Raw genomic sequence first — 13249 nt, 5'->3', positions numbered from 1 at the left:
TAAATACTTTTTTGCCCCACTGTACGTGTATTCTAGCTAAAGCACTTCTGGATGGATGCAAACTGCATTCTGTTGCCTTGTACTTGTGATGTGTGCAATGACAATAAAGTTGAATTCTATTCTGTTCAGATTCTGATGGCACAAAGTTCTGCTCATATCACGGCTCCATCTAGTGGCCTGATAGCAGAGCAGCTGATGGCAGCTTCCTCTGCCTCACACTGCTGTCTGACTGCATCCAGCTGACACTGAGATGAAGCAGGAAAGAAGCAGCTGATGTTTGGACAGCACACATGATGGACATCAGCTGATGTGCACATGAATGATTTGTGTTTCCTCTGCAGGTAGAAAGTGTGTGTGAGCTGAGCAGCATGGATCAGTGTGAGGACAGAGAGGAGGGAGTCCCTCCCTCTAAGAGAGCCAGAGAGAGCCAGACCAAAGCTCAGAGGTGAGACGACCATCTGTAACTGTCCATGACTCTTCTCCATGTCACAGCTCAGCACTCACATCACTGCTCCATCATTATTCACAGGGACCAGCCTGGACCTCCACCCAGCTCTGTGTCCTGTAAGAGTGACCGGTCGAATGGTCACATCATTAATTTTAAAGTCCGGCCTGTGTCTGCTGCAGAGAGGTGAGCTGTTAGCAACGTAAAGTAACCTGTTTCTCTGTTTGGGATGATGAAGGTCTTCATCAGCTTCTGCAAATGAAAAACACATTTTTTTCTCTAACAGGATCAAAGGGAGACCTGCTGGACCTGGACCTGAACCTGGACCTCCACCCAGCTGTGTGTCCTTACAGAGTGACATGTCGAATGGTCACATCGTTACTTTTAAAGGCCGGCCTGTGTCTGCTGCAGAGAGGTGAGCTGTTAGTAACATGAACTCTTTGCTGTCACTTTGGTGTCTGATTTAAATGATCTGCTTGATGTTTCCTGGTCTCTAATGAATGAGGAATTCCTTTATTCTATAAAACATTTAAAACTCTTGCTGCTCACAGTGGCACCATCAACAACACAGATGCATTTATTGTAAGGTACAGGTATCTGTTTAAAAACAAATAGCCCTGCACAGTGTAGATGACTGTGTTTACCTCTGGGTGGCGCTCTGTTCTTGCACTGCTAACACTAGTTCAGATGATCCTTCTGCTCATTCGCAGCCTTTAAACAAGTTTCTCTTTGGGATGATGAAGTTATTTTGAGTCTTCATCAGCTTCTGTGGCTCCAAATGGAAAAACACATTTTTCTTCTGTGACAGGATCAGTGGGAGACCTGCTGGACCTGGACCTCCACCCAGCTGTGTGTCCTGTAAGAGTGACATGTCGAATGGTCACATCATTAATTTTAAAGGCCAGCCTGTGTCTGCTGCAGAGAGGTGAGCTGTTAGTAACGTAAAGTAACCTGTTTCTCTGTTTGGGATGATGAAGGTAATCTAAGTCTTCATCAGCTTCTGCAAATGAAAAACACATTTTTTTCTCTAACAGGATCAAAGGGAGACCTGCTGGACCTGGACCTGAACCTGGACCTCCACCCAGCTGTGTGTCCTGTAAGAGTGACATGTCGAATGGTCACATCATTAATTTTAAAGGCCAGCCTGTGTCTGCTGCAGAGAGGTGAGCTGTTAGCAACATGAACTCTTTGCTGTCACTTTGGTGTCTTCCACCTGTCCTCCTCCTCTTGCTCCACACCTCCACTTTAGTGGTCACAGAGGGACTCGGAGCTGCTTCTGAATGATGGTGCCTGTGTTTCAGCAGACTGCTTAGCCTCAGCTCCAGAGTACAGAGCTGCTAACACTGCTTTTATTGACACTTTTAATCTGTTTGTGAAATCCTTTTTCCCACGAACCCACAGAGTCTGTCATCGTTTGCCTGATTTGTCATAACTAACTGCCCCTTCTTCACCCTGACCTGTCGTGTTTGGCTCTGCAGAACTAAAATACCAGCGTAAATCCTGCTGCTTTTACACACGTACTTACATAACGGTCAGCGATTCTTTGCACACTCAGCCTCTCACATGTTTAAGCTTGCTGCGAGAGATTTCACTTGTCGCGTTTGAATAGTAAGCTAACGATTGATAAGACGATGTCAGAGGAATTGGTGCACAATTAATCTGTGACTCACCAATCAGTGCTGCTGCTCTCTACACACAGTTCGTGCGATTGCAAAGTGAAAGCAAAAAACAAGCGCAAATTCAAACGTGATTTCAATATGTCACATATTGACAGTGGCTCACCGATGACGTAATTACTCAGCTACATTTGTGAAAGAATGCAAAAGCATTGACATATCTTTCCTTAATATGACAGCCCGATTATGGAGTGCCAGGACTGCCATAATGAATTAATTAAATACACCAAGGCAAGGCAAGTTTATTTGTATAGCACAATTCAACAACAAGGTGATTCAAAGTGCTTTACAGAGACATTAGAAACAAAAACAAATAAAAAGCATGATTTACAATGATTAAAACAAGCAAATAAACTAACTAACTAATTAACAAACAAACAAACAGACGACAGTATATAAAATCAAAACAGATAAAATCAGTAGTTAAATGTACGTTTTGAAATTTAAGCTTAAAGTGTGGATTTGGTGCTTTATTCAAATGCAGCTGAGAACAGGTGAGTCTTCAACCTGGATTTAAATAAACTGAGTGTTTCAGCTGATCTGAGGCTTTCTGGGAGTTTGTTCCAGATATAAGGAGCATAAAAGCTGAATGCAGCTTCTCCGTGTCTGGTTCTGACTCTGGGAACTGATAAAAGACCGGATCCAGATGACCTGAGGGATCTGGAAGGTTCATACTGGGTCAGGAGGTCATTGATGTATTTTGGTCCTAAACCATTCAGAGCTTTATAGGCCAGCATCAGAACTTTAAAGTCTATCCTCTGACGGACAGGCAGCCAGTGTAAAGACCTCAGAGCTGGACTGATGTGGTCCACTTTTTTGGTCTTAGTGAGGACTCGAGCAGCAGAGTTCTGAATGAGCTGTAGTTGTCTGACTGATTTTTTAGGTAGACCTGTAAAGATGCTGTTACAGTAATCAAGCCTACTAAAGATGAATGCATGGACTAGTTTTTCCAGGTCCTGTTGAGACATCAGATCTTTTATCCTTGAAATATTCTTCAGGTGATAGTAAGCTGACTTTGTTATTGTCTTAATGTGTTTTTCTAAGTTTAGGTCTGCATCCATCACTACACCCAAATTTCTCGCCTGGTTTGTGGTTTTTAGATGTATAGATTGAAGTTCTCTGGTGACCTGTAATCGTTTTTCTTTGGCTCCAAAGACTATTACTTCAGTTTTGTTTTTGTTTAGCTGGAGAAAATTGTGGCACAACCAGTCATTAATTTCCTCAATGCATTTACCAAGAGCCTGTACAGGGCCTCGGTCTCCTGGTGACATTGTGATATATATTTGTGTGTCATCTGCATAGCTGTGATAGTTTATTTTGTTGTTCTTTATAATCTGTGCCAGTGGGAGCATGTAGATGTTAAACAGAAGGGGTCCCAAGATGGAACCTTGGGGAACTCCACATGTGATACTTGTCTGCTCAGATGTGAAGTTACCTATTGATACAAAGTATTTCCTGTTTTCTAAGTATGTTTTGAACCAGTTTAGTACAGTTCCTGAAAGACCTGTCCAGTTCTCCAGTCGTTTGAGTAATATGTTGTGGTCAACTGTATCAAATGCTGCACTGAGATCCAGTAAAACTAGGACTGACATTTTTCCACTGTCTGTATTCAGACATATGTCATTAAACACTTTGGTCAGAGCGGTTTCAGTGCTGTGGTTCTGTCTAAAACCTGACTGGAAGGCATCGTAGCAATTATTCTGTTTTAAGAAGTAATTGAGCTGTTGACAAACTGCTTTTTCAATGATCTTACTTAAAAATGGGAGATTTGAGATCGGCCTGTAGTTGTTCATTTGTGTCTTGTCAAGATTGTCCTTTTTCAGTATAGGTTTGATTACAGCAGTTTTTAGTGATTCTGGAAACACACCTGATAATAAAGAAAAGTTGACGATCTGTAACAGGTCTGACTCTAAAGTCTTTGAGACCTTTTTGAAAAAACTTGTTGGCAGGACATCTAAACAGCAGGAGGAGGAGTTCAGTTGACCTAAGATGTCCTCCAGGTCTTTGCTGTTAATAGGTTTAAACTGTTTCATGGTGTTTAAACAGTTTTTTGGTGGACACAGTACATATCCTGGATCTGCTGTTGATGTACCAATTGCTTGTCTAATTTTTTGGATTTTTTCTGTGAAGAATTTGGCAAAGTCATTGCAGGCCATGGTCGAATGAAGTTCAGCTGCCACTGACACAGGAGGGTTTGTTAGCCTGTCAACTGTAGAAAATAAGACCCGAGCATTATGGCTGTTTTTAGTGATGATGTCAGAGAAGTAGGACCTCCTTGCATTCCTCAGTTGTAAATTATAATTGTGAAGTTTCTCTTTATAAATGTCATAATGAACCTGGAGGTTTGTTTTTCTCCATCTGCGCTCAGCTTTCCTACACTCTCTTTTTTCATTTTTCACCAGTGTGGAGTTTCTCCATGGAGACTTTTTCCTTCCAGAGATAACCTTCACCTTAATGGGAGCAATAGTGTCCATTACATTTAACATGTTAGCATTGAAGCTATTGACGAGCTCATTGACTGACCCTCTGGACAGGTCAGGTGTTAATGGGAAGACCTGGTTAAAGATCTCACTACTGTGTTCAGTTATACACCGTTTTGTGATCACTGCTGTTGATATATTTGTGTGGGCTGAGATTTTACTTTCAAAGAAAACACAGTAATGATCAGACAGGCCCACATCAGACACAGTAACCTTTGAAATGCTCAGGCCTTTGGAGATCAGTAGGTCAAGAGTGTGTCCTCTATTATGTGTGGCCTCTGTTACATGCTGAGTCAGCCCAAAGTTGCCCAGAGTGTTACTCAGGTCTTTAGTCCCTTTGTCCTGAGGGTTGTCCACATGAATGTTAAAATCCCCAACAATAATTACACAGTCGAAATCAACACAGATCACAGACAGCAGTTCACTGAGGTCATTAAAAAAGTCTGTGCAGTATTTGGGAGGCCTGTAAACATTAAGAAACACAACTTTGGATGGGGCCTTCAGCTGTAAAGCCACATATTCAAAAGACTGAAAACTTCCAGGAGATAGCTGCTTACATTGAAATGATTCATTAAATAAGACAGCAACCCCTCCTCCTCTCCTGCTCGCCCTGACCTCACTGATAAAACTGTAGTTAGGAGGGGTCGTCTCGATGAGAACAGCTCCACTGTTACTTTGGTCCAACCAAGTTTCAGTTAAAAACATAAAATCAAGGCTGTGCTCAGTGATTAAATCATTAATTAAAAATGTTTTCCCAGCTAGAGATCTAATGTTTAATAAAGCCAACTTAACACTGGCAGTCCCAGGCTTCTACCTTTCTACCTTTAAAACCCGCCACCAGCCAAATGGCTGGTAGGCTTTTAGCTAAGCTTTAGCTTCAGGCAAGTGGAAGCTAAATTGGCTAGTCATTCATATGTAAATTGGGTTGTTACCTGGGAATTCTGGAGGGAGGGGAGTGGGGGTGTGTGGATGAGGGGGTGGGGGAGCTGCTAAAAGCGGTGAGCTTCCTTTTGTTTCATCTTGATGCATTCTCAATCATCCAGGGAAACAAATCTCCAAAAGTCACCAACTTGGAGTGTTTCAGTTTGCCATCTTAGGGAGAAATCAACACACATGGGTGTATGTCCTTTGTTGCTGAGATTTATTGATAAAAACAGTACAAAAAATCAACCATTTGTACACATTTTTACAAATAATTATAAAAAGTGAGTGAGTACATTTCAACATTTTCAGCAATCACTCACAATCCTGGCACTGCCATGGTATCTGTAGTCTGCATTTACCACATGTGTATCTGTTGCAGTGAACACATCGCACAGTGGCATGATTGTTCTTGCAATTGTGTTTGACCTGACACATGGCTCTTTTTCCAGGGCTCGGTGTGGAGGGTTGTGTCAAAGGCAACTGTTCTTTTCTTGCCTTCTTCGCAGCTACATGAGAGTGAGCTAACTCCCTTGCAAGCTCCACCAGGAAGTCCACCCGTCTTTCCTTCGTCCCGGAGCATGCTTGATACAGCACATGTGCATTCAGTGCTGCCATGTCAATCATGTTATAAAACACGGCAACTGGCCAGCGCCGTGTTCCTCTGCGGACAGTGTACTCCCGAACCATCTGGTCCATCTGGACCATCTGGGTTTTGTGCCTCGCCCCGCGCTGAAACACAAAAACGTGCTCCCCAGGATGGAAGCTGGCTCCAGCAGGTTTGTGAGGACCTCAGAGCTCAGCTTCAGGGCCTGCAGGGGGATGTCTGATCACAGCTACAGCTGCAGTTATTATATGATATAGCTGTTTACAACTAACATTTAAACTCTCCATTCCTTCAACCTCTGCTGCCACGCTGACGGCGTATGCGGCCAAACGGAAGAAGACAGTCTATATTCTTAGCAGCATGCACGGCGTGGTTCAGACTGATAACACTACCAAAAGGAAGCCAAACACTGTCACCCTTTACAACAAAACAAAGTGTGGCGTGGATGTGATGGACCAGATGGTTCGGGAGTACACTGTCCGCAGAGGAACACGGCGCTGGCCAGTTGCCGTGTTTTATAACATGATTGACATGGCAGCACTGAATGCACATGTGCTGTATCAAGCATGCTCCGGGACGAAGGAAAGACGGGTGGACTTCCTGGTGGAGCTTGCAAGGGAGTTAGCTCACTCTCATGTAGCTGCGAAGAAGGCAAGAAAAGAACAGTTGCCTTTGACACAACCCTCCACACCGAGCCCTGGAAAAAGAGCCATGTGTCAGGTCAAACACAATTGCAAGAACAATCATGCCACTGTGCGATGTGTTCACTGCAACAGATACACATGTGGTAAATGCAGACTACAGATACCATGGCAGTGCCAGGATTGTGAGTGATTGCTGAAAATGTTGAAATGTACTCACTCACTTTTTATAATTATTTGTAAAAATGTGTACAAATGGTTGATTTTTTGTACTGTTTTTATCAATAAATCTCAGCAACAAAGGACATACACCCATGTGTGTTGATTTCTCCCTAAGATGGCAAACTGAAACACTCCAAGTTGGTGACTTTTGGAGATTTGTTTCCCTGGATGATTGAGAATGCATCAAGATGAAACAAAAGGAAGCTCACCGCTTTTAGCAGCTCCCCCACCCCCTCATCCACACACCCCCACTCCCCTCCCTCCAGAATTCCCAGGTAACAACCCAATTTACATATGAATGACTAGCCAATTTAGCTTCCACTTGCCTGAAGCTAAAGCTTAGCTAAAAGCCTACCAGCCATTTGGCTGCTCTCCGGGTTTTAAAGGTAGAAAAGCCAAATGGCTGGGCTCTGGGCCTTCCTAGTGTTAAGTGTTTTAGAGGTATTACTTGTCCCCTCGTGTTTGGGAGCAGTCTGTGGCACCCAAGGTATGTTTACTATGTTTAAAGATCTTTTAGAGTGCAGCTCTCTGTGTTTTGACCAGGCCACATGTCTCCTGTCACCTAAAAGTACAGAAATTTTAAAACCTTCTAGTAAACAGGGTCCCAGCTTCTCCTGGGAAAAGTCACCACTGCCATAATCCTCGCAGCCCGGACCCTCCACACATCACGCATCAGACTGTGGAGACAAAGCATGAAGGTGGTAAGGAGGAACTAAGGGGGGCGAGGCTGGGCAATGTGACTTCGATTGCTCTGTTGAGGGTGGGGCTCGATGGCGAACCTTTGGCCGCTCTGGTGGGGGGTTTATGGGGGACAAAAAGGGATTGGGACGGGGGGTAGATCTGAGCCCAGCATTGACCCGCTCCATCATCTCCTCAGTGAATTTCAGGTGTGGGGAGGAGGGAGAAAGGGAGGGGGAGGAGGGTGATGGCCTGTCAGGGGTTTGGGGACTGGGGAAGGTCGTGGTCCCTGGTCCTGGTCGTTGGTGTTGTTGAGAGAGTTGGAGGCAAATAGGGACCCCTCTTCTTGCCTCAGATGTCTCTCCTTTCTGAGGCTCTTCCCGGGTGGGGGCAGATGGAGCTCCTCCTCAAGGTTTCTGCTGGGCTTTGTCTGTTCTTGGAGTACTGTTTGTTCCTCTTTATGAGATAACTCCTCGTTTATCTCAGCCTTGGCACCAAGCACGGATGGATGACGTATGGAATAAAACAAGTTGGAGGTGAACAGTTTCACCCCTGACTTGTTAAAATTAAATCCATTTGCTTTGAACAGATGCCTGCGTTCCCAAAAAATATTAAAGTTGTTGATAAAATGCACTGAGTGGTCAGCACATGCTGATATAAGGCATTTATTCAGTGTAAACAACCTGCTGAATCTCTCGTCTCCTCCTCTGACCGGCGGTACAGGCCCACTGATGAATACAGCTGCATTCAGAGAGTTTACAGTATTTAATAATCCAGTAAAGTCCCGTTTCAGAACCTCCGACTGTTGTTTGGACACATCGTTTGACCCTGTATGCAGAACAATGTTTGTCACAGTTGGATATTCATCTGCAATTTGAAGAATTCTCTCCTTCAGGTTGTTGACCATATCGTTAGGAAAGCAGAGGACTTTAGTGTTCTTACCGCACATCCTTTGTACATCCTTTACGGCAGAGTCACCCACAATCAGAGTTTCAGGCCTAGCCTTTAGCTTTCCCTGTGGCCTTTCACTTTTCAACAGATTTTCAGACCTTACTTCGCTGCTTTTAGATGGATGGTTGTCCGATATAGATCCAGGGTCCTTTGATAGTGACACCATTAAATAATTAATTTAATGTGGCAATAATTAATTAAAATTGGAATTAATTAATTAAATAAATAGTTATGACACATGTAATTAATTAATTATTGACAGATTTAATTAATTATTGACACATTTAATTAATTAATTATTGACACATTTAATTAATTATTTATGTATTTCACATTTTAATTAATTATTGACACATTTAATTAATTAATTATTGACACATTTAATTAATTATTTATGTATTTCACATTTTAATTAATTATTGACACATTTAATTAATTATTGACACATTTAATTAATTATTTAATGATATATTTATTTATTTCATTTTGGCAGTCCTGACGCCTGGCTCTCATCATGAAATAATTTTATCTGTCAGCCTCACCCATCAAACTCAGGGGGCGGGGTTAACGCTGATCGAGTCAAAACCATTGCTTTGGCCTGGTGGCCATTGTTTCTAGCACACAACAACCGGCATGTGGAAGCTAACAGAACTGAGCTTTGAAAAACCCTGTTTGTGTGTTACCAAATACCGTTTTAATAGTTTTTTTTAGCCGAGAATGTAGTGGTTTAATCTTCATGTGTCTGGTCGGTTTGTCAAGATACAGCCTCTTTGCAAAAGTGTTTCGATGATTTCGGAGATGTCTGCCCAGTCTCACGGCAAAGCGTGGGATAGACCCGCTCGCCTCGCAAGCAATCCCACCGACAAAGCGCAGGCCCCGGTACACAGCTGTAGTAACCCCCGCTGACTTCTTTTACTGAGGTTATATTTATCTGTGTTTTATTTCCTGATGTTCTTATGTGTCCTACGTGTTTCAGTCTGAATTATAACTAACATCAAAAACATGTTTGAGGAGGAGAGAAAGCAAATAAATCTGTTTAACATCTGATCTTTGGGTTTTTGTTCAGTAATCAGCGTGACCTGTGTACACCACGGAGCGAGGTCAGCATGTCCACGATATCCTCAGCTCCATGAGTTAACACAGAGTTTCTCAGCTGACTATCTAACTGCCAACTATTCCAGAGACGTGAAAATATACAGCATAAAAAACACAAACACATAGCAGTCTAACAACACTGTAGCAGAGATGAACCGTCAGTTTGTCGCAGATCAAAGTGGAATGAAAGTTGTAAATAAAACAGCGAAGTAAACGTGACCCGACAGACAGAACCTGAGTGAATGAAGTCCAGCGTTTAACCACTGAGAGCTAAAACTCAGCTGAGGTTTGAAAGCTGTGTGCCGGTGATTGGACATCAGCCGCTGATGAAGCTGTTCGCCTATAAAGTGCTCTGTAAGGAAACGAGCTCCAGCAGCTCTGCGCTCGGGGAAAACACTATATTTACTTATCTTGTGCAGAAAAATGCGCTGACATTGCGTTATATCGAGCACCGGCTGCCCAGTTAAACTGTGACTATCACCAGGTAACTAGGCGTGTTTCTTGAATTAGCAGCAGGTGTTAAACAGCTGACAGATGAGGAGGAGGATGCATGCAGGTAAACTGAGGGTCTGTTGAGCTGATCGCTGGTTTCGTGAGAAAAATGTCAGCTCGTTCTTTATGTTACAGAAGCACAGAGACACAAGACCAGGCGGAAAGAGACGATCGTTCGGTGAAAATGAGAATCTGCGAATGCAACATGTGGAACACGGAGAGTGGAATATGTAAACAAACCGGTTAACGTAACCCCCTCGGTGCACTCTGCATGCTAACTGTTAGCAGAGCTAGTGAAATCTCTGAAAACATCTGAGCACTTTTGCAAACATGTTCTATGTTGACAACATACGGCGCGACATTCGCGGCTAAAACACTGTTAAAAGTGTAGCTGGTGACAGAAAAACTACACCACCACCATTGCTGCCTGTGATTTGATCTGCATTCTGGGATAACTGGCTGCCCCAAGTCTACACAAGCAATCGATTATCTAGGATCGACCTGTTTTGACTTACTTTGCACGGCAACCAATCAAATGTTAGAGAAGCTGCATGGGCAGCGTTAACCCCGCCCCCTGAGTTTGATGGGTGAGGCTGACAGATAAAATTATTTCATGATGAGAGCCAGGCGTCAGGACTGCCAAAATGAAATAAATAAATATATCATTAAATAATTAATTAAATGTGTCAATAATTAATTAAATGTGTCAATAATTAATTAATTACATGTGCCATAACTATTTATTTAATTAATTAATTCCAATTTTAATTAATTATTGCCACATTTAATTATTTAATGGTGTATTTAATTAATTCATTATGGCAGTCCTGGCATTCGATACCCGACGGGCAGGGCTGAGATGGATTTTGGTGGCCCAACTCGAGAAATCGCTAGCCCCGGGACGTCGGGCAGGCGGTTTTGCGAGCCCTGGACATCACAAACATTTTCTGTAAATTCTGTGAATCTCAGGCAAATCGACTTGTGTGAAGTGTTTCCAGCTGGGTGTTGTGTACCTGGAGTCGAGTGTTTTGGCTGATGCATGAAACGATACATTTTTATACACGAGGAACGTTTTCTTTGTATTTATCACACGGCGTGGTGCGGGGAAAAGCCTTTCTAAGGTTTGAATCTGAGGTTTGTTCTTTGCTCCTCATCCGTAAACTCTCTGCCATCTATAATCCAGTTTTGAGATCCTCCCCAGACGCCTTAACGCCCACTCACATCCTGGGCCATCTGACCTCAGGAATTCGCATGATAAGGTGGGGCCAGGTTTCACAATGAGCTCACCCGAAACTCTGGCTGATTGGGACCTACACCCAGTTTCACACCTTGGCTCAGGCGATTAGAGGATCATCAGGGGGTCCTTTTGTCCCTCTGTGGGGGGTCACTCCCACTAGGTTTATATCTGGGACTCTCCACCATTTGACCTTAGAACTGAAGAAGCTTCTCGGATGAGAGGTGAAACGTCTTCAAGCAACTTAAAGAAGTCCAGACGCTTTTCTTTGCAAGCTCCTTTGACAACATTTAGAAGTGTGTAGTTCTAATATAAGTGTTGTAGTTTGATCAGCAGAGACCGGAGCTGTGAGCATGATTGTGGTGAAGCTTCACTCCTGAGACTGAACTTAGGAGATGCTGTGAAATATTTAGAGAAAAGTCTGATTAGTTAAACTCAGAGGAAAACTTGTCCTGGTCAACATGAGCTTGTGCATCGTCCCCTTTACTGGGACTGGTGTCAGAGTCATGTTTAATGAGTTTTGCATTATGGAATTAATGTGTGAATATTTCTCCAGCTTTACAAAGTCTGGCACAGACCTTTTTGTCCATTGGAGAATGAAGAGAATAATCAGAGCAGGTCTGCATGAATAAAGATAAACATACACACAGTTATATAACGCTCTATGAAAGTCATTTATTCCTTTGGTTTGTGTTGTTAGGAGGGGGGTCGTGGGAGGGTCCATGTTTATATAGGCAGTGAGAGGAAGTCTGAAAATACAGATGTGACAAAGATAATGAAAATAGAAGAATCACACACGTGAATAATAAATAAATCTATAAAAAGGGTCTGACTGGTCCCCAGGAGAACCCAGAGATGGTACAGAAGCTGATTTGTTAGTGTTCCCTTTGATTGCATCCTTTCCTTAATCTTTCCTACCTCTCCTCCTTCCTTGTGTGGTTTGATATTATGTTACGGGCCCCAGCAATGTTGCCACAATAACAAAGATGAAATCAAATGCTGGTCAAGTTCAGGAGCGATGAAGACACCGTGCACTCGGTTTGCCTTCCATCTCAGCAGTGGGCAAAAGTCCCCAAAGCAACTGGGGAGCACCTGACCTGACAGCAATAGTTCCACCTGTGATGTTGCTCCATGTTTCTGTCCTTCTGTACAGTCCATGTCACAAAGTAATAGATTACAGAAATTAGTCATGTTTCCAAAATAATTTGGAGTCGTCATAGTCACTGAAAATAACAAATATACTAATGAATTAAATGATTAACATAAAAGTGGACACATGGTTGGCCCACTGCATGACCCTCTGAGTCAGCAGTGGGTTGATGGTAATAACTTCTCCTCTCCCTGTGCCGGCTCCTAAAGGCTACATAACTAATGCTCAGCTGGGACAAGAACTACATGTTGTGTTCAATCAGAACAAAGCAGCAAAGACAAAGATGTTTGGACCTGTGTGTGTTTGATCCTGCAGCTGGGGCAGCTGTCAGAAACCACATCTGTAATGTGGCACCGAGGACAGTCTGACTGACAGCTGGGACACTGTTTACATTCATACATGTTTTAGCTGTTTAGCGTTTATGCTGGAGGGGAACCTGCTCACCTTGGATATGTTTCTGGTTCTGCAGACACTGCATCTGCTCATACTGGGACCAGTCTGCTTCATCAGGAGACTGGTCCTGTCCCCAGTGTGGAGAAAGATCCAGAGCTGGACTGCAGACAGCCAGTCAGAGCAGCTGTGTACAAAGTAAGACTGAACATCTGTCTGCTGATGGACTCATTTCTGAAACTGGACTTCTTGTTGTTGTTCAGACAT

At 43.2% G+C, this 13249-nt stretch overlaps 1 protein-coding gene across 6 annotated transcripts in view; it reads left to right on the top strand.

Moving 5' to 3' along the window:
- LOC113029860 (NACHT, LRR and PYD domains-containing protein 12-like) overlaps positions 1-13249 on the top strand; it is a 153558-nt gene that overhangs the window by 118275 nt on the left and 22034 nt on the right. For 5 of the 6 annotated variants that reach the window (XM_080299531.1, XM_080299533.1, XM_080299529.1 and 2 more), the window contains 6 exons: positions 342-445; positions 530-631; positions 732-860; positions 1254-1370; positions 1480-1608; positions 13062-13180. In XM_080299531.1, coding sequence (XP_080155657.1) covers positions 369-445; positions 530-631; positions 732-860; positions 1254-1370; positions 1480-1608; positions 13062-13180 — 673 coding nt within the window. In that variant the 5' untranslated portion in view covers positions 342-368. The remainder of the gene's footprint in view (positions 1-341; positions 446-529; positions 632-731; positions 861-1253; positions 1371-1479; positions 1609-13061; positions 13181-13249) is intronic. The other variant, XM_080299534.1, reaches the window with a different exon arrangement.

Source organism: Astatotilapia calliptera, chromosome 3, assembly GCF_964374335.1.
Source record: "Astatotilapia calliptera chromosome 3, fAstCal68.1, whole genome shotgun sequence".
Classification (NCBI taxonomy): Eukaryota; Metazoa; Chordata; class Actinopteri; order Cichliformes; family Cichlidae; genus Astatotilapia; species Astatotilapia calliptera.
Note: the sequence above shows the minus strand (reverse complement) of the source record. Positions and strands in the feature narration are given on the sequence as shown.